Source organism: Polyodon spathula, unplaced genomic scaffold, assembly GCF_017654505.1.
Source record: "Polyodon spathula isolate WHYD16114869_AA unplaced genomic scaffold, ASM1765450v1 scaffolds_732, whole genome shotgun sequence".
NCBI lineage: Eukaryota > Metazoa > Chordata > Actinopteri > Acipenseriformes > Polyodontidae > Polyodon > Polyodon spathula.
Window position 1 is genome coordinate 249,877 of NW_024472221.1, and position 20,397 is coordinate 270,273.

At 42.8% G+C, this 20,397-nt stretch overlaps 1 protein-coding gene across 1 annotated transcript; it reads left to right on the plus strand.

Moving 5' to 3' along the window:
• The first annotated feature begins 286 nt into the window (after positions 1–286).
• Positions 287–20,117, plus strand: ankfy1 (ankyrin repeat and FYVE domain containing 1). Its single transcript, XM_041241001.1, has 25 exons — positions 287–500; positions 5,039–5,231; positions 5,514–5,632; positions 5,757–5,892; positions 6,261–6,384; positions 6,638–6,787; positions 7,258–7,423; positions 7,824–8,028; positions 8,543–8,611; positions 9,540–9,739; positions 10,104–10,201; positions 10,299–10,521; positions 10,749–10,847; positions 11,347–11,500; positions 12,049–12,217; positions 12,660–12,778; positions 13,258–13,414; positions 13,641–13,841; positions 14,266–14,442; positions 15,095–15,242; positions 15,704–15,794; positions 16,731–16,855; positions 17,312–17,458; positions 17,550–17,640; positions 18,239–20,117. The coding sequence occupies exons 1-25, from the start codon at positions 296–298 to the stop codon at positions 18,369–18,371; spliced, it is 3,699 nt and encodes a 1,232-aa protein (XP_041096935.1). The 5' UTR covers positions 287–295; the 3' UTR covers positions 18,372–20,117.
• The last annotated feature ends 280 nt before the right edge of the window (positions 20,118–20,397 follow it).

The following is a 20,397-nucleotide window of genomic DNA, read 5'->3' on the forward strand; positions in this document are numbered from 1 at the left end:
TGACACAATGTGGGAAAGCTGAAGTCTCTTTTACGTATAGAGCACTATTCCGAAATGATGTCTTAAAAAAGGAAAAACAATTATTCAAAACGTGCATGATTTTTTCCTTCTGAAACTGAAAAGAAAATACAGTAATATTGTAACTATGCACAACAGGGTTGAATTCATTAACTTTGTGAAATTGTTTTGGGGAAAAAAAAAAACTGATTCTCTTGCGCATTTCTTTTTTTTTTTACAATAAAACATATCCTGCTGACGAATGACAATGTACATCAATGCTGATGATTGCTGTCTGATGCAATATACAACTAGGGACAGTGAGGACGCGTTTGTACTGTTGCCAGGCTGTGGGTGTTGTGCCAGCCCCGGTTATCCGGCAGTCAGCACCCCGCTGGCGCCGCCCTGCCTCTCCCCCTCCCTCGCCTCATCGTCCCCGCCGGTGCGCAGCTCCGGCTCTCGCGATAGAGATAGCGAACAGGCTGGTCCCGACATGGCGGAAGGTACAGTAGACGTTCCCTTGGAAATTCACAGCCGTCTGTTTTCTGCAGCGCCGTTGCGAGCGATACTCTTTTAGGGGAATGTATAAAGCTCCACCTGTAAAGTGGACAGTTTGTGTGTGTTTTGTAAGGGAGTCGGGCGAGTGTCGGGTCTGTTATTTTCGTGTTTAGGGGGCTGGGTGCTCCTGGAGAGAATGGTGAGGGAATAACCTGTTTGTGCCTTTTTTTTTTTTTTTTTTTTTTTCTGGTAGCGCAATACCGAACATATTGCTAATTATTTAATGCAAACGAGGCGTGGTTTATGTAAGCAAGTCTTTTGTAATGTCGCCTTCAAAAATATTATGTTTAACAGTAGGGCGGGGTCTGTTTAAATTGAAGTTCACAATGGGAGTATTTCTGAATGGAAGAATAAATACACGCACTGTGCGTACGGTTTGTCGTTGTTGTGGTGTGTGTGTGTTTTTTTTTTAACTCTGTAGTTGTCAAAATGCAGAAGTTAATTATAAGGAGAATTCCAAACGGTTTCGGTTAAGTCGTGATGTTGAGCAGGGGCGGATTTAACCCCACAGTAAACCGGTTCAGAAATTGCCCCCGAATGCCCTCGGTATGAAGCGCTCCAGTCTCTCCCCAGCTTTTACTTATGATTTTAGTCATGGTACGCATTGAATGTTAGTGGGATGGGGCGTGCTTGTAAAACAGGCAGCTGATGACACATTGACAGTGAAAGTAAGGCGACCCCCCTGCAAACTGAGAAGATCAGGTTGAAAATAACTGTTTACGAGCCACATTGGCAGGTTTCATAGTACTAATCTTGTTATCGGTGTGGGGTTTGCGAAACTAGTGCCCAGTGCAGGAAATGTTTGGCAAGCTACAGAGTTAGCTTGTTGGCACTTGTGAACTGTTGTTCTGTAGTCTGGTTTAAGCAGCAGTGAAGACTAACATGGGATAACTGTCTTTGTTTCACCATAAGTCTGTGCAGAGATTGCACCTGGTTAGAAAAAACAACTCCTGGTTACTTATTTATCCCCGTTTGCGGCTGATCTTAGCCAGCTGCACTTGTGAAACAGTGTCCCTAAATATATAAGTAGCCACACAGTTACTGTATACTGCATGGCTGTTGTAAATCTGATGACACAAGGGTGGAAATAAGACTCCCATTGCATAGCAGTTTAATCCATTCCTGGTTTTACTGTGAGTTTAATAAAACTCACCTGAGCTTGTTACCAGTACACTGATGCTAATTAAGCATGTAGTAAAACATTTGTGAAACTGCTATGCAATAGGGAGTCTGATTTCCGTCCCTGCTTGCACTCCTTTGGAATGGCTGTCACGTGACCTGAGTAATGGTCCCGTGACTCTTGTGGCTTTCTTACCACCTGTTGGTCAAAGCAAGGTGTTGAATTTTGCATGCATGTTGGGGAGGACAAAGTTCAAACCTTTTGTTAAACTACAGCTATGGCCAAAAGTTTAGCATCACCTAGAATTTTCACATTGTAAACTACAAAATGATGTCACAAAAGTCTGCCAGAAGCCATATAAGTAGTACAGTATTTCAGGTTAGAATTTCAAAATTTTTCAATTTGTCTGTTTTTCGTTAACAAAGCAGTATGTAATTCAATATGTTAACTTCAGCAGGTTTCATTTGACTTTATGAAGGAAAAATAGTTCATTTTATAGGGTGATGCAAAACCTTTGGCCATAGCTGTATCTTACCCATAACTAAAAAAAACTGTCAGTGGTGGTACACAGTATATGTTACAATACAAAGATATTATGACAAAACTTTCTCAATGTATTGAGGACATTCAGAATAACTTGCATCTTGTTTTTACATATTTAAGAAAGTTGTTTACCAGGAGAAAGGTAATGGGGGTCGAGGGAACAGCATTTCTAGGCCTTTTAAACATTTTAAAAAGCCTGTTGGTTTCAGTCAGTGTTTATTTTCGCTGTGCTGTGGATTTTCTGGGCAGGGTGAATGGTTTCCCGCTGTGTTGAAAAAGCTGCAGGAACTGTTTTCTACCGGTATGGTCTTTGCTGAGTAACTGCTGCTTCAGCATTTTACTGTATATAGAAAATGAAACTCCGGCCAGCCAAGAAAGGGAAACAGGGAAATCTGTCTCGACCACGTGCAAATTAGTATTGTCTGGTGTGAAAGCTTAGTGTCCCATCCTCCAGTTTTTGAAGCCTTGCTTTTACTAGGTCAGGAAACATGTCATCAGTAAGCAAGACTAGATCTGCAAGTATTGTGTGTGATTTGACTTGAGTAGTCCTTTATAGAGATACAAAGTGTATTTTTTTTTTTTTTGGTACCTTTTATTGAATAGGCATATCTGTGCCACAGCTGTATTTCTGTGTTTTATGTTTGTTTTTTCATAGCTGCAATCTTAATAGTCCCTGTACACTGGAACAGTTTTTTTTTATATATTTGGGTGTTTGTTCCCCGTTGAATGGTTTAAAGTCATTGCTTCTGGACGACACACACACATTTTTATTGGAATAGAGAATTCTAATGGCAAAATGATCCACTAATTGTATTCTCATTCAATGCAAGCAAAATCATGGTTTTCCTTTTCCAAAAAAATACATTTATAAACAGATGGAGACCCCAAATGATGGGTGAGAATATTCTACAACTGCCACTGTAGTTCTTTCAAAATTAAAATAAATATTCAAATATGTATCATTTTGAAATACCAGGAAAACAATTTGTACCATATTACAGTAAAAAAAAAAAAAAAACTTCCTACAGTAGACTGTGTGTTAATTGACTTCATTTATTTATTGATTTCCCCTGCACAATGTCTTTGTGATACAGTTATTTATAAATCCTGTTAGTAAGAAAGTGTTTTGTGCCACAAAGTCCAGCTTGAGGGTGCAATATGAGTCTAGGGGTGCCATATTAAAGCAGCACAGACATAGCAAGCGGTGGCTATGGTACTAAGAGCAGACGAGGGGTTGAAAATGGATTTTAAAACACAGACCACTTCCCTGTAAAGTGGATTGCTGGCGTGGTCCTTCAGGCTTTAGCTGTAGTGCTGTAGCAAGGACGTTTTGGAGTGATTTCAAATGGAAAGTGACCATCGGGTGTTCTTGTGTGCAGCCTGCACTGCGTTCTTTGTGTGGGGTACGGATATGCAGAGATTAGATGTTCTGTTTACAAGACTTTTCTGTGTGCATTCATTAAACTAGTTCCTTCAGACTTCCTGGTGGATGATAATATGAGCTTGGCTTAGAATGGTTCCAGATGATGTGTGTTTCTGGGCTACTATAGTCTGAGGACTAGTACGAAGACCCTGAGGACCACAGTTCTGACTCGCTGATTAGTGATGAGTCACCATGCCACATCCTGTAAACTTGTAATGGTAAATATATGAACTAAGTTACCTATTAATGATGTCTGTTTAAGAAACGTGACACACTTTAAACAAGGTCCAGTATGATACTTGTGTTGCTTCGGCCCTATAAGAATGAATGGTTTCACCAGTTGTCTTCATATTTCATTCAAAGCAGTCGTGTGGTTACAAAACTGAGTAGTCAACCAATGAAAGCCCTGGTCATATATCTGTATAATTGTGCAGTTAACTTGGTTATAGCTGCCAATATAATTCCAAATAACACATCTGTTGTTATTTAGAATTATATAATTCTAGTCACTGTAAAAAATGTTAAAAAAACATGCAGTTTGGAAGGAAACGTGATATTTCAACATGTATTTTCATTTTAAACATGAGGCTCTCCTCTTGTTAAAGAAAGCTATCGGTTTACTTGCCTTATTTGCAGGAAATATGTTATTGTTTCACTTCCCGGGTCGTTCCACCTCAGCAGTGTCTCTGAGGTGCAAACATGGTACTGGCTGCAAAGAATGTCGGCTAATGACAGGAAAGAAAGTGTCGAAGGATTGGAGATAGTTCCACTTTCCAGGTTAATGGACTGCTGGGTCAGCCTTGCAAACAGAGACTACTTTAATCTAGTGTAATAGCAGATATGCTGTTTTAAAAGGAAAATACAATTTCGCTTCAACATGTGTGCCGCAACGACACTGCACCTTTCAGACATATGTAGAGAACAGATGTGCAAGATTTCTGGCATTATTCTATTAGCGGCAACCACTTTAAGGACATGTTGTACACCAGGGCTTCCCAAACCTGGTCCTGGGGACCCCGTGCCTGGATTTTATTCCAACTGAGCTCTCAATTACTTAACCAAAGCCTTAATTGAACTGATAATTTGCTTAATCAGACCCTTTTAATTGTTCTCAGCTTCTAAAAAGTTGTAGATTTCAAGTTCATGTTATAGTTAACTTGAAATCTCCCAAGTGTTTAATAAGAAATGTAAAAGGTCTAATTAACCAAATTATTAGTTCAACAAAGGTTTCAGTGGGGACAAAAATCAGAAGACACTGTGGTCCCTGAGGACTGGGTTCGGGAAGCCCTGCTGTACATGTTTGTGAACAGCGTGCAACAAACGCTTAGTTACCAGTGCAATGAGCCCTGTGTGTTTCCCTGCAAGCTTACAGACGGGTTGTTCTTGTCGCTCTGCAGAGGAGGTGGCCAAGCTGCAGAAGCACCTGGCTCTGCTGCGGCAGGAGTACGTGAAAATGCAACAGAGGCTGGTGGAGACGGAGAGGAAGTGCGCCATGCTGGCAGTGCAGGCCAAACAAGAGAACGCCAGCGAGTCCTTCATCAGCCGCCTGCTCGCCATCGTGGCAGATCTGTACCAGCAGGACCAGTACAGGTAAGAGCACACCAAGGCTGCCTCCAGTACCTGGGTTACCATTCGCTTTGAGAGCCACACAAATGAATGGCTTCTTACATGGCATAAATAAGACTACTAGCAAAACCAAGAGTTTTTGATGATCGCACATCAGGACAGTCGCCACAAAGACTTTCAGGTAATTATTAATGATAACATTTTCAGTAGTAAAGCTTCCGGTTTATTGGTCTTGATGAGAAGTGATTTTATGTTGTGTAAAGTGTTCCCTCTCATTTAATCGTTCTTTCTTTATTTCTTTGTCAGTGACTTGAAGGTTAAGGTGGGGGATGAACAGCTCAGCGCTCACAAGTTTGTCTTGGCAGCACACACTGAGAGCTGGAGCCTGGCTAATCTGGCAGCCACCACAGAACTAGACCTTTCAGGTGAAGCACCATGCACTTTTATATCACATTTATACAGTGCCTGTATCGAAAACAATACAAAGCACATTTTATCCTCGCTCAGTGTAACTGTATTTCTCTCTTTCTCTCTCTCTCTCTCTACCAGATGCCAAGCCGGAGGTTGCCATGGCGATGCTGCGCTGGGTGTACACAGACAACTTGGAGCTGAAAGAAGATGATGTGTTCCTGACTGATCTCATGAAGCTGGCCAATCGCTTTCAGCTGCATCTCCTCAGGGAAAGGTGAGCTCCATTAGGGACACTGAACTAAAGTTCTGCACTGGCTAGGGTAGTTCTGTAGGGTAATTGATGCTTTAAAAAAACACTCCACCCACATGAAGGCAAATAATGGTGAAGCATTAAAAGGGGTTTAAGGGTGCCCAGCTTTTGTACTGCGAACACGACACCTACCCTGGAACTATGTTCTTCATCGCAACGGGTTCGTGCATCATCAGAATGATCCAGGTATATTTTAAAGTGCATCCTGTAGTTCATTTATCATTTTCAGTGAAGGTGTAGATCTTGGTGCCCTTCAGTTTTATTTGTGAACACTTTGATTTATTTGTTTGTTTCTGTCTTGACGACTGTAATGAAGTGCCCCTCATTGGCAGGTGTGAGAAAGGGGTGATGTCGCTGGTCAATGTCCGGAACTGCATTCGCTTCTACCAGACAGCCGAGGAGCTCTGTGCCAGCACTCTGCTGAATTACTGTGCGGAGATCATTGCCAGTCACTGGGTATGTAGCCTGACTCGGCGAACAAAAAAAAACAACACCTGTGGCAAGATAGAAGACGAGGGCCAGTTGAAGGTGTAGGACCCAATATATTTAAAAAACACTCTGCGTGCTGGTACTATTTGACAGGTGCAAAATGCTGTAAAGTGTAGGATGTCAATCATAACTGTTAAATGGAATGGTGCAAAATTTAGAAGAATTGCAAACAGCAGCTAATACTATAAGACTCTCTTCACCCTCTCTGTCCCCTCGACAGGACGACCTTCGCAAGGATGATTTCAGCAGCATGAGTGCCCAGCTGCTGTACAAGATGATCAAATCCAAGACGGAATTCCCACTGCACAAAGCTATCAGACTGGAGAGGGAAGACGTGGTGTTCCTCTACCTCATTGAGATGGATTCCCAGGTGTGAGAGCAGTGCTGCGTCATCTAGTGTGGGAGCATTGGGGGTACAGAATACCAACAGTTAGCTTAGCGGCTGGTGACCAGTGTAGTCATTGGTGTAAAAAAGCAATTCTTGGTATTGTAGTTGTGAGAGAGAAATATCATGTCCCTGGTGGTACTGTCCCAAGTGCCCTTAACCCTTTGCAGGCGTGCCGTTATAATTTAAATCAGGTGAGTGTGTTGTTTTTTAGCATGAAGTCAAGTCATGTCAGTGGGACCTCAGAAAGGTAGAATTTTTACAGTTTAGAGAGTTAGGAAATAAGTGCTGAAAATGCTCATGAAAGGAGAAGTAAACTAGAGAGTAGCAAGGGACGAGTCTAGCTTATAACTAGAAAAAAAACATGGAGAAATTAATTATGTTTCTTTTAGTATTTCTAAATTTACCACTAGTGAGTATTTTCCTAGCTTTTAAGAGTATCCCCCCCTGTCTAGTTACCTGGGAAAGTGAATGAACTGGACAGCAATGGAGATCTAGCCCTGGACCTGGCTCTCTCGCGCCGGCTGGACAGCATTGCCTCCACCCTCGTCAATAGCAAAGCTGACGTGGACATGGTTGACCAGCATGGCTGTAGTCTGCTTCACAAGGCTATCCAGAGAGGTAAGAAGGCCTTCCAACACCCGCGGAATTTGCAGTTATTTTCTGGGCTCCAATCTCAATGCTTACGACAAGAATAAAATACAGTTTGATATTCAAGACAACTGTTGAGTTCATTAACAACAGACTCACTCCATTAATAAATTAAACTACAGCCTCTTACAGTGCTCTGAAAATCCAGTGTTAATTAACCCTGAAGACATTCAGACTTCTGTTCGGAAGTGATTTTGTTAGGTTTCCTTTGGTATTCATATCTTTAAATAACTCACAAGTGAAAGCTGTCAGTATTGGGTCCCTGTATGTAAAGCAGGGAGTTTTCTTCAGTGGCATCACAGAAATCCACTAATAGCCAGGTCTCGGAGACTGAAGTGCCCTCTTCCTCTTTGTTCACGTGCTGTTCCAGGGGATGAGTTTGCCTCCACATTCCTGATCCGCCACTCTGCCCAGGTGAACGCGGCGACCGTGCCCGCTGTGGAGACCCCTCTGCACCTCGTCTGCTCCTACAGCCCCAAGAAGCACTCCGCCGAGGTGATGGCAGGTGTGGCCCGCATCGCAGAGGCCCTGCTGAAGGCCGGCGCCAACCCCAACATGCAGGACAGCAAAGGGAGGCGAGTACCCAGCCAGCGAGACAGAGCTTGGAGCACAGGTGTCCCTGGAGCTCCTTTTACAGCGTGATTGCTTTACAGAACACAACTGTTAAGCCCATTCCATCAATATGGTATTAAAATGGTAACCCGTCCATACTAGTCTAATCGTAACTGAATGTTTTTCTGGAGGGGGGTGGTCTGTCCTGATACACATATGTTTTATCATCAAAAAGTGAGAGTGCCACTAGTCTGAAATTGAGGACTTGCCCAATGTAACAAATGTTATCTTTTCATGACATTTTCATAGCTTCTGTAATAATCTTTAACCTTCACTCTGGAAGGAAGTCAGGATGCCAGCCTATCAACATAATCATGATTTGGGAAATAGACTTTGAGAAGCCAAATACTTTGTCAACAGTGGGAATCAAACCGTTCTATACAGTTCTGTCATATTTTTTTCAGTTTTGTTAGTTGAATAATATATTGCCTCTCTTTTTTTGTGTGGTTTTGACCTTGTGTTTCTCTTCTTCCACAGGACGCCTCTACATGCAGCAGTGCTTTCAGGAAATGAACCTGTGTTTAACCAGCTACTGCAGTGCAAACAGTAAGTGCAGCAGATTAGCTACAACCGTCCTTTTTTCATGGGGAGTGGGGGTCAGGCGCTGCTGAGAGGGCAGTAGTGGTGCAATCTGCACTGAATAGTATTGATAAAAACCTGGAGCAACGGAGTTAAGTGTTAACAAAGTACCAGAGCCAGAAATCATTGCTTTGTCAGGTGCAGTATACAGCTAATGGTTTTAGACTTTTGGCTTGCATGGAAAGCAGAATCAATGCTCGTCTATGTAATGACAAATTCGGTCTGACTGGCTTTGCCTAAAGTTAATAAGTGACCTGTTGCACAAACGGCACTCTTGTTATAAAAGGCCGTGGCGCTAACTCTAGCCACTCGATCGTTACAGACCTTTTAAAAGTGAGGGAGACAATTAGTTGACAATGAAATTTAAGCCTGGCGTGTGTAGTGTATGTATAATGCAGGGTTCACAATAGAAAAGGATTTGTAAAATGGAATTTTAGCAGGTGGTGGATGAAGATCATGCTTTTTTGTTTGTGTTTTCAAGTCATGAAAAATAGTCTTTATGATGATCCTGTTGTTTGGCAACAAATGGCACTAATACTGGTTACTGATAGTAGTTGCCTAAATAAAAAATGAATTGGCTAATCTCCTCCGGGCTTCAGAAATGCTTCAGTTGCCAGTTTCACTGTAAACCAGCTGATACTGTATGTGACATTTTTTTCATTGTTTTAATATAATGATTTTTGGCCACGTTTAACAAAATGTAACTCATTATGCTCTTGGAAATGTCCCATTGAAGTCCCATGAAAGGGATATTGATGACCTTATGACCCGTCTTGCGGTGGGTAGAAGTGTCCTCATTGAACCTGGAACCATCTGACCAGGAAATGTGCACCCCACCCCTACCCCCCCAATAGAAGAGGAGTCCAACAGTGATTATTGCGGATCTTGTTTCCAGGCTAGATCTGGAGCTGAGAGACCAGGAGGGGAGCACAGCGCTGTGGCTGACCCTGCAGTACATCACTGTCTCCTCGGACCAGTCTGTGAACCCCTTCCATGACGTCCCGGTGGAAAACGGCACCTCCTTCGATGAGAACAGCTTTGCAGCCAGGCTGATCCAGAGAGGCAGCAACCCGGATGCTCCAGACACCTCCACAGGTAAAACAGTGCCAAGGTGGAAAGAGCTTGGGGGCCTTGCTCTGGAGCAAAGTGTAGCTTAGAAAGTAGTCTTAGAGCAGCGATGTAGCTGCTCCTTCCTGGTATACTGTTACAGTAACGCTGGCCAGTCACTGTAATGAATACTCTGTGTTCTCTGTCGCTTTAAATCAAGGGATACTAAAATGCGTGTGTGTTTTTTTTTGTTTTTTTTAAATTTTAAAGGAAAACCTAAGAAAATAAATAATAATATTATTACTGGCTATTTATGTGTGTGCTGAGAATCTTTAGTTTCACTTGTTTAAGTTAATTCAGGAAATTCAAATATCTCATACAAAGTGTGATTTGTTCCGATGCTTTGTTTCAGGAAACTGCCTCCTGCAAAGAGCAGCCATGGCAGGGAACGAGGCTGCCACCCTCTTCCTAGCCACACACGGGGCGAAAGTCAACCACACCAACAAATGGGTATGTTTCTACCAGAGCAACTGGACTTGGCTTAACAATCACAGTGATTGCTATTGCTGTGCTTAACTGGTGCTCCTTCTCTGCTTGTTTTTGTAAGGGTGAGACCCCTCTCCACACGGCTTGTCGAAACGGGCTGGCGAACCTCACAGCAGAGTTACTGCAGCAGGGGGCCAACCCCAACCTCCAGACCGAGCAGCCACTGCCAGGGGACAGCGGGGCGTCTCCAGAGCAAGGGCAGGGTGTCTACCTGCAGAGCCCTCTGCACATGGCCATTGTTTACAACCACCCCGACGTCGTGTCAGTCATACTGGAACAAAAAGGTCAGGGCTGCAGCCTGTTCACATTAACCCGTTGTGGGTGTTCTGTAAGCCCTGTCCTACCCAACTCAGCTCTTGGAGCTGTATCTACTTGTTAAGAAATCCTGGAACAGCTAAAATGTATGGGCTTGCATGTGCTTATCAGTATTGTTACAGGTGGAACACATTCTTAGCAATAACTTTAAAACTTGTTCTATTGAATAGAATGGATTTTGTTTCTTTTTTTGCAGCTAATGCACTTCATGCCACTAATAACCTGCAGATCATCCCAGACTTCAGTCTGAAAGACTCCATGGACCAGACTGTCTTGGGCCTTGCACTCTGGACAGGTATGGAAACAGAGTCCTCCATGGATTTCTCTTCACCTCTTTATTTCAGTTCAGGACTTACTGTTTCAGGAGTGAGCTGTTACAGATGAAGAAATGCAGATGATAAAATAAATATTTAAAAATGTCACCCATGGTGGCTCGCCTGGTAAAAGCACGTCTGCGTGGTGTGCAGGGTGAGCCATACAGTCGGGAGAACCGGTGGGAGTGTCGCGTTGGCAACTCAGTTTCTCTATTGGCTTGTATTGCAATGAAACAGGCAGCTGAAGAACACATTTCTAAAGCAGTAGTGAAGAAGTTTTTCAAAATCGTTTTAGCCTCTATCCTAAGCAATCGTCTATTTTTCCCAAGTAACTACCACACCAAGTTAAAAACATACATGACCGCTGCCTGAGTAATGCTATTCCAGGTAAATAAGTGTAATATTGGTCATTTTATAACGGGTATAATTCAAATTCACAGTATAGAAAATTAACTTTGAATTATTATTTTTTTCTTTAAGGGATGCACACAATTGCAGCTCAGCTGCTCGGCTCTGGCGCTTCCATCAATGACACCATGTCTAATGGACAGACTCTGCTGCACATGGCTATCCAGAGGCAGGACAGCAAGAGTGCTCTCTTCCTGCTGGAGCACCAGGCTGACATCAATGTCAGGTGAGTCCCAGGACGGCAGGACGCACCAGAGAGGAAGGGTGCAGTGTTTCGTTTAAACGCTATTTCAAGTAGGGGTGTTTTCATATCCTAACCATTTTAAACTTTAATATACACTTTGAAAATTTCAAGTACAATGCAGAATTCAGATTTACAACTGAAGTAACCAACAATCAATGTGTTTTTAATCTAATATGATGAATATAAGAATTGGTAATTGCCAAATCCCAAGTTCAGACTCATTTGGTCACCAATATACAATAGTTAATTGTGCTATAAACACTGATTCATAATAAACAACCACTGAACAGTTTATTATTTATTTATTTTAGTCAGGTGCTTGGTTTATTTTTAAAGGAGGGGACAGATTTAGGATTACCTCAGAACACCCACTGGAAACACAACCTTTTCATCATTGCTAATTAAAAGTAAATTAAGATTTTACACGGGCTGCATAGCTTAAAATTGTCATTTTCAATTTAACAAAATCAGCTGTGAATTAGTGAAGTACCCATGTAAAGCATCGTCTGTTCCTGCGTCTGCACTCACAGGACCAGCGACAGGGAGACGGCCCTGCAGCTGGCCATCAGTAACCAGCTCCCCCTAGTGGTGGATGCGATCTGTACACGGGGCGCTGACATGTCTGTGCTGGATGAGAAAGGGAACCCTGCCCTCTGGCTAGCTCTGGAGAAGGGGCTGGAGGACATTGCATCTACTCTGGTAAGGAAGGAAGCGTGCTGAGAGGTGGCAGAGTGCAAACCTTCATAAAGAATAAAACCTGCTGAACAATGTTCCGTTAACATGTTGAATTAAATACCTCTTTGTAGTTTTCCATATACTTACCGAAAAACTGACAAAAAACATTTAATTATATATAACGAGAGAGAAGTGAAATTCCTGAAATTGTGTGATGAGCAAGATAAACCTACTTTTGGTTAACTAAAATACATATTTAAATTCTTATTACTAGAACAAGCTGTTGAGTGTACTTTAATTGTGTGTGTCTAATGTCTAAAGCTATTTTTTCATTTGTTAAAAAAAAAAAAAAATCTCCATGCAAATAAGAACCCAACTGCCGTAGCCACTGTAAAAAATCCCCCATAGCCTAGGGAGAAAGCTTTCAGTATAAACCCATAGGCTGTATAATTGTCTTCTCTATAAGGTGAGGCATGGCTGTGACGCCACCTGCTGGAGTCCTGGCCCTGGTGGGTGTCTGCAGACTCTCTTGCATCGAGCCATTGATGAAAACAACGAGAGCATGGCCTGCTTCCTCATTCGCAGGTAAAAAGCGCCAACTAAGGGTTTCAGATCCATCTGCTTACCTCTTATTAGCTCAAGCGATATTGTCAGCGCCCCCCTTTTTCTTCCCTCAGTGTCCATACCATTTACAGTGGTGCTGCAGTTGCTTTTTTAAGGATTTGATCCTAATCAATTCATGTCATGCATCTTACCCCATCAGCACTGTGGGATCGGTGTTATGTTTCATATCAATGGTAGAAATAGCTAGGACCAAATCAACTGGGGTCTTCCGTTTACTGTGAACCAGCTAGATATATATATATATATATATATATATATATATATATATATATATATATATATATATATATATATATATATATATAAAACCTGTGTGCCTCTTTCTGGAGAGAAAAAGCGTGCCACCACTGCAAAGCATCCATCCTGCTTTTGAGATTGTGAGTTACTGCGTGTACCTAAGCTGACCTGTTTGTAACCCATGCTCTCTTACCCCTGCTCAGTGGCTGTGATGTGAACAGCCCCAGGAGGCCTGGTCCCAATGGAGAGGGGGACGAGGAGGCCCATGATGGGCAGACCCCGCTGCACCTGGCTGGGAGCTGGGGCCTGGAGGAGGTGGTGCAGTGCCTCCTGGAGTTCGGAGCCAACGTCAATGCACAGGTGAGCCTTCTTAACAGGGGAGCCACCTCCAGCACACTGGTATCATTTCAATTGACCTTCATACAGGGATGCTGAGATGAGAGTTAAATAACAGCATGCTTTTTATAGTTTGAATAGATCTTACACGCTTGTATATAATATACTGTACATTAACATGAAAAAAGGAAGTGTCCTTTTTGTTGCAAGGCACTGGATGTAATTGTGACGTTGAGGTTTATCTCTGTAGGATGCTGAAGGCAGAGCCCCAGTCCATGTTGCCATTAGCAACCAACACAATGTGATCATCCAGCTCCTGATCTCTCACCCGGATATCAGGCTCAACATGCGGGACCGGCAGGGAATGACCCCCTTTGCCTGCGCCATGACCTTCAAGAACAATAAGGCTGCAGAGGCCATTCTCAAACGAGAGGCTGGAGCGGCAGAGCAGGTACTGGAATCCAGGGGCTCCCAGCCCCTGAGGTATGAGACATCCTGACTGAGGATCCCCACCCAGATATGGGCAATGTCCTTACAAGCATGCCCTTTATTGCTGTATGATAGTTTATACTGTTATCACAGGCATTGGAAATCAATATTGTACGGTAGAGCAGATGTCAAGGGTAGTACATGCACTTGATATAACCACAAACAGCGTCTCTTCATGTAAATAAATGGATCCCCCCAGCCTGGGGAACATTGCTGTGTCAGGATCTTATGGGAAACCATCTCTGAGCCCACAGCTTGGGAACCACTGCTGTAAACCTTACGCATTCACTGGTGTACAGAGCAGGGGGCTTGCTGCCTGGGTATAATCTAAATGGCACCCTGAAGGTCCAGGCAGGGTAGTAAATGATCGGTTGGTCTTTCCACAGGTGGACAATAAGGGGCGGAACTTCCTCCACGTGGCGGTGCAGAACTCTGACATCGAGAGCGTGCTTTTCCTGATAAGCGTCCAGGCCAACGTGAACTCCCGAGTGCAGGACGCTGCAAAGCAGACCCCCCTCCACCTGGCAGTTCAGGCCGGCTCGGAGATCATCGTCAGAAACCTGGTAGGGCCTGACTGCGACACACTGAGGGGAGGAGTGCGGTTCAGTCAGACAGGAAGAGCATCACCCAAGGGTTTTCAAAGTACATTAGAATAGCGAGATTTTTATACTATGGCTAAAGGTTTTGCATCACCTAGAATTTTAGGATTTAGACATTTTTAAAAAAAAAAAAAAAAACAAAAAAAAAAAAAACAGTATTTCCTGTTAATTTCAAAATGTCAAATTTTTCAATTGGCAGTTTTTTGTTAAGTACTATGGAAAATTGCAAAGCGGTATCTAATTCAATATGTTAACGCAACATTATTCAACAGGTTTCGTTAAATTTTGTGAAGCAAAATGTGTTAATTTTATAGGAAAATGCAAAACTTTTGGCCATAGTTGTAGATTATTTGAGGTGGTTGAGATTGGATGATAAGCATTTTACTTTCCTGTCCTGAAAGAAAAACTGTAAGAAACCAAAGTTTCAACTAAATTGTCTTTTTCAAATCGCTCATGAAAAATATGTGCTTACTTGGTGGTAACCTGTAAGAGTGTGGTTGGTAAAGCAGGAGGTGGGAGTAAGCGATCCTCTGTTTAAAAGCTATGTGGCTACAGTGATCGCCTGTGAATAGTGCGAATGGATCGCGGTGCAGTTAGTACCTGTCTGCTGTTGCAGCTCCTGGCCGGTGCCAAGGTGACGGAGTTGACGAAGCACCGGCAGACAGCACTGCACCTGGCAGCCCAGCAGGACCTGCCCACCATCTGCTCCGTGCTGCTGGAGAACGCAGTCGACTTTGCAGCGGTGGACGAGAACGGAAACAACGGTACGAACGATTGTGACACTACAGCTGCCTGGAAATGGGTCGACAGTTTAGGTCGGCCAGGGTGTCCTCGGCTCACCAGGCACCAGCGACCCCTGTAGTCTGGCTGGGCGCCTGCGGGCTTGCCTGTAAGCTGCCCAGAGCTGCGTGGTCTTCCGACACTGTAGCTACGAGGTGGCTGCATGGTGGGCCTGCAGTGTGTAAAAGAAGCAGTCGGCTGACGGCACACGCTACGGAGGACGGCGTGTGTTCGCCTTTGCCGCTCCCGAGTCAGCGTGGGGGTGGTAGCAGTGAGCTGAGCCTAAAAATAATTGGCTATTCCAAATTGGGGAGAAAATGGTAAAAACAATTGCTGACTACTAACAAGTAAATAAATAATAATACGTGAATTATTACTGTTAAAAACAAAAAACACATCCTTAACTATCGTAAAACATTGAGTGGACTGTATTTTCTCTCTTCAGCCCTGCACCTGGCAGTGATGCATGGCCGTCTGAACAACGTGAGGTCACTCCTGACAGAGTCCAACATCAACGCAGAGGCTTTCAATCTCAGGTACGCTCTTAAAGGGACTTCATAATGTGTGTGCTGTTATTAAGCAGTGGGCCCCAAAGAGAAGGGATTTACCGTCTGGTAAGGCTCTGGCATTTCACATAACGAGAAGAACTTCAACTTCTGAAGGGTCTATTGTAATAAACAACGACAGGCGGTTTTTGTGGTTGTTTTTTGTGGTTTTTATGCAGTTTTTGTTGGTAATGAATACAAACGTTTCGCTCAATATTCCCTCAGTAATGTGGTTTGCTCAGAATTCCATATGTGGTCTGGAAGCCTTTAGGCTTCAGTATCCCAGTAATGGACGATGTTGCTTTGTGGGTATTTCCAAAAGCCTAAATAAAAACTCTGTACTAAAAAAAATCTTCAGATCAGGAACCTGGTACACAAAAGAGAACAGTTTTTTTTTTTTTTTTTTTTTTTTTTTTAATTCAGATTTCAGTTCAGTCTGTATCTAGTTGTTTGATTTCTACATCTTTTCATTCAAACCTGCTATTGCCTTTGTGGTTACTGTTTTGCTGCTGACATCTAACACCTTAAAGATAAACACTCTTAGAAAAGACATGTAGTTTTAATACGTTATTTTATTCGGATGTTTGCTTCTGTGAAAGCTTGTAGCTCTTGTAATTGGAGAATGACTTGTTGTATTCATTTGAAAATGTGTACATGGCTTCACAGTGGGGAAATGTAGATTTGTTATTTAAAAAAAAGGGTTCCCCAAAACCTTCAAAAACACAGCGGAAACACCCGTCTAGATTTCAAATAAAAACAATGTTGTTCTTTAGTAATTGCTGCACTGCAAATACAGTAGTTTGTTAGTTTGTTTCGCTGCCCTCAAACAAACTATCTTGATGGTATAGAAATTCCACCACTGCGTGATTTCTGATAGCAGCACAGAGCCTGTTGATTTTTCTGATTTGGAAACGTGTTCTGCTGCAGGGGTCAGTCACCGATGCACATCCTGGGACAGTACGGGAAGGAGAATGCAGCTGCCATATTCGAGCTGTTCCTGGAATGCATGCAGGAGTACCCCCTGGATAAACAGGACAACGAGGGGAACACAGGTACAGGGACACTGATACCTACTCACTTTACACTGTGCTAGCAGGATTACCTTGACTAGATGGGACTGGCTCCTTAGTGTTATTCAATGGGGTCTAAGCAATCCAATCAGGAGATGTGACTGTGCTGGGAAACGCTTACAGTAGTGACTTTAAGGTTCAGTTTGTTTTCTTGCCCTTGTTTTTAAATTACCTATTTTGAAGTGGTTTCTTTCTTAATAGGCTACAGTTGTTAGCACTGTAACAAAAAACACATTTGGTTGTGGTGAACTAAAAAGCAAACCGCATTTTAGTCTTTATTTAAAATATTTATTTTAAATCTGCACATGCCTTTCAGCACTGCTGTTTGTTGGCTAGCGATTTAATAAGTTTCATGGATGCTTTTCTTAGTGCTAGTTTCCTGTAAGGCGGCACCTCTGTGTATTGGCTGCTCACTGCCTCTTGCCTCATCTCGTGCAGTGCTCTTGCTGGCGTACATGAAAGGAAACGCTAACCTGTGCCGTGCCATTGTGAGGGCCGGGGCTCGACTTGGCATCAACAATAACCAGGGAATCAACATCTTCAACTACCAGGTGGCCACCAAGCAGCTGCTTTTCAGACTCCTGGGTAAGAGGTCTCTGGCAGGCTAGTGCTCAGTGGTGGTGGGCGATCAGTCCTTTGTGCAGGGATGCTTGATTTCTTCCGTTTCTCTTGGTAGATATGCTGTCTAAAGAACCCCCATGGTGTGACGGGTCCTACTGTTATGAGTGTCTCGCAAAGTTTGGAGTTACCACAAGGAAACATCACTGGTAAGTGTTTCTCCCTCGGTAATGGTGTGACTCAGCTTCCATAGGAATGAGCCACAGCTCTGAGCCTCTTCAAAACTGACACACATTTTAATAGACTGGTAGGCCACATAACAAGACTTCAAACCTGTATTGAAGTCGTTATTAAGAAGTCTGATAGAGACGACTCCAAAATGTGCTTGTATGTGTTGTAGACGTTAAGGTTTCAGTGAGTATGCCTGTCATGTTGGGGTAGTCTCTATGTTCTTTCTGGTTTAGCAAACAGTTTCATTTATGTATCTTTGTTGCAATGGACCAGTTCACAAGCTAGTCAGTGTGCAAGGTAAACCCGTGTGTATTTGCAATATAAAATGTAACCCACCCTGTGTTACATTGCAATTGTTATACTGGACATTTGATAGGGGCTGCAAATGGGGTACAGTTTATAATAAGGTGCAGTTATTTCATTTTCATTTTCATCACCTTTTTTTCCCCTTTCAGTACAGTAATAATTCATTTATTTTGCCCAATATGTATACAGAAGGTGCTGAAAATGTAGTTCCTTATTTTGCTTGTTCTTCTGGTTTTGCAGTGATTAACATGCATGTTCTTTCTCCCTCAGCCGGCACTGCGGTCGTCTGCTCTGTCACAAGTGCTCCGTGAAGGAGATTCCCATCATCAAGTTCGATCTGAACAAGCCGGTGCGGGTGTGTGACATCTGCTTCGACGTGCTGACCCTGGGGGGGGTGTCGTAGTGCCGGCCCCTTCGCCGTGGAGCACTGGCCAGCGAGCGCCCTTCCAACATCCTTCCAACACCCAGGCAAAAACTAGGACCACATTTCAATGGTATTCCAGTCTAGACTTTATAATTAAACTACATTATAAATGTGTTAGCGGACTTCCAGTAGAATTGAAATAGCGATTAATTCATTAAAAGACAAAAAAGGGTCAGGGCCCTTGGAAGCCCAGAACAGGGTTGTCAGGGTGGAGTTAATTGGCACCCGATCTTATTAATTAACAGTAATTAGCAATCATGAAATCTGTAAGTAATCGTAACCCTGGTGGCATGACCTGGCTAAAGCCTTAAAGCATTCCTGCTGACGATTCTTGGGTAACTCTCGCCAATACAAATCTGTAGTTCCATTGAGGAGCTGATTTCCTAGACTGTAGAATCAAAAGCTGGGACTGCTGGTCTGCTTTAATAATTTACACAAGAAGTAGCTGCCGATGCAAGGGAATGGGAATGTTTGAGCTACCGGTTTAGAGATCCTTACCTTACTCTGTGCGTGTTTTTACAAGGTATTCTGCTCATTGCTTACACATGTATAAGATCTATGTTAATTAGCCTACGCCAATTTGCGATGTGGCTTGCCCAGTGTATCCATGCAACTGTTTTAATTGCCAAAATTATGAATAACTATAGTTACAAAACTTTCTTTCCATTGCTAACTATAGGTGTTTCAGGCAAATTCATGGTTCAGCATGGTATACTTACAAAAGGGATTTTAATGCTAAGTTGCCTTTTTACAAGGGGGTTTTACAGGTTTTAAGGAGAGACACAGGTATGCCAGGGGAAAATGACCCTTTGGGGGGAGGGATGTCATGGTTTGCACCTTGCATTACAGAGAGTGCCACAGAGTGCATTTCTGATCACATTGAACACCTATAGGCTTGCTGTGACTGTGCCCATTACACTGCATGGCTCCAGCCACGCCGCCCTCTTCTACGGGGTCTACTGGAGCCAAGTTGTTTAAATGCGGATCTGTTTCCCGTCATATCCAGGAACAAGTCAAGCAAGTTAACTGACTTACTTTTGCAGTAATAATACTATAATAATTATACAATTAACTTAGCTGACGTAGGAAAATGTGTCTCTGGTGTTTTTCTCATCTGATCGTCCTGTACAACTTTGTTTTCCAAATTGTGTCCAACTTGGCTGAAGTGACATTCGTAGCAGGGACCGTGTTTTATAGGCAGCATGCACTCTTGTATTGTATCTGGTACCACTGCACAGAGCTGTCCTAAGCTTTAAGTACAAGAGACTCTCTCTGCTCAGTGCTGATGGAAGAGTGTTTCCCCTATAGCAATTCAGCAGTTGTAACAATTGTAAGATCTATGGAGATTGGGCTTCAGATTTTAGTTACAGCACAACCCTATACAGCTAACTTTAATCTACTGACGGTATATTGTGTAAACTGTTATGGATTTCTCACTTTATAGGACTAATTAACAAGGGCACTGTAGTAATTATGGATATGACACTAGGTGCTCTGTAGATTGTTTTATGGGGGGGGGGGGGGGGGTTGGCACTAGATATTGTTAAATTGTACAGATAAATGTAAAATATTTTTTCGACCACTACAGCTGTTTTGTACTTTTAATGCAGTTTGTGTCTGATATTATTTTTTTTTTTGCAACTGTGACAAACCTTAATCTTGCATCTGTTGCTCTTTTATGCACATTGTAACGCCTGCTGCTTCCATTAAAAGGCATAATGGATACGATTTTTGAAATGTAGCTTCCTTGTTGATGGAACCCATAACTTTACATAAAGAAAGATTTAAAAAAAAAAAAAAAACTGTTCCTAGTCCTTTTGTTTATAGGTTCAAAAAACCAAAAGAAAAGGTGTATGCGACCTGCACACAGTACAATAGCTAATACAGTCCAGCTGGGAAACGGACACGGTTTACATTGCAGTAGTAGTACTACCACACTGTAAATGTGTTGTCTAAACTTTTGATGTTTCAGATACTCTCCCAACTATTTGTTCACAAATCCTTA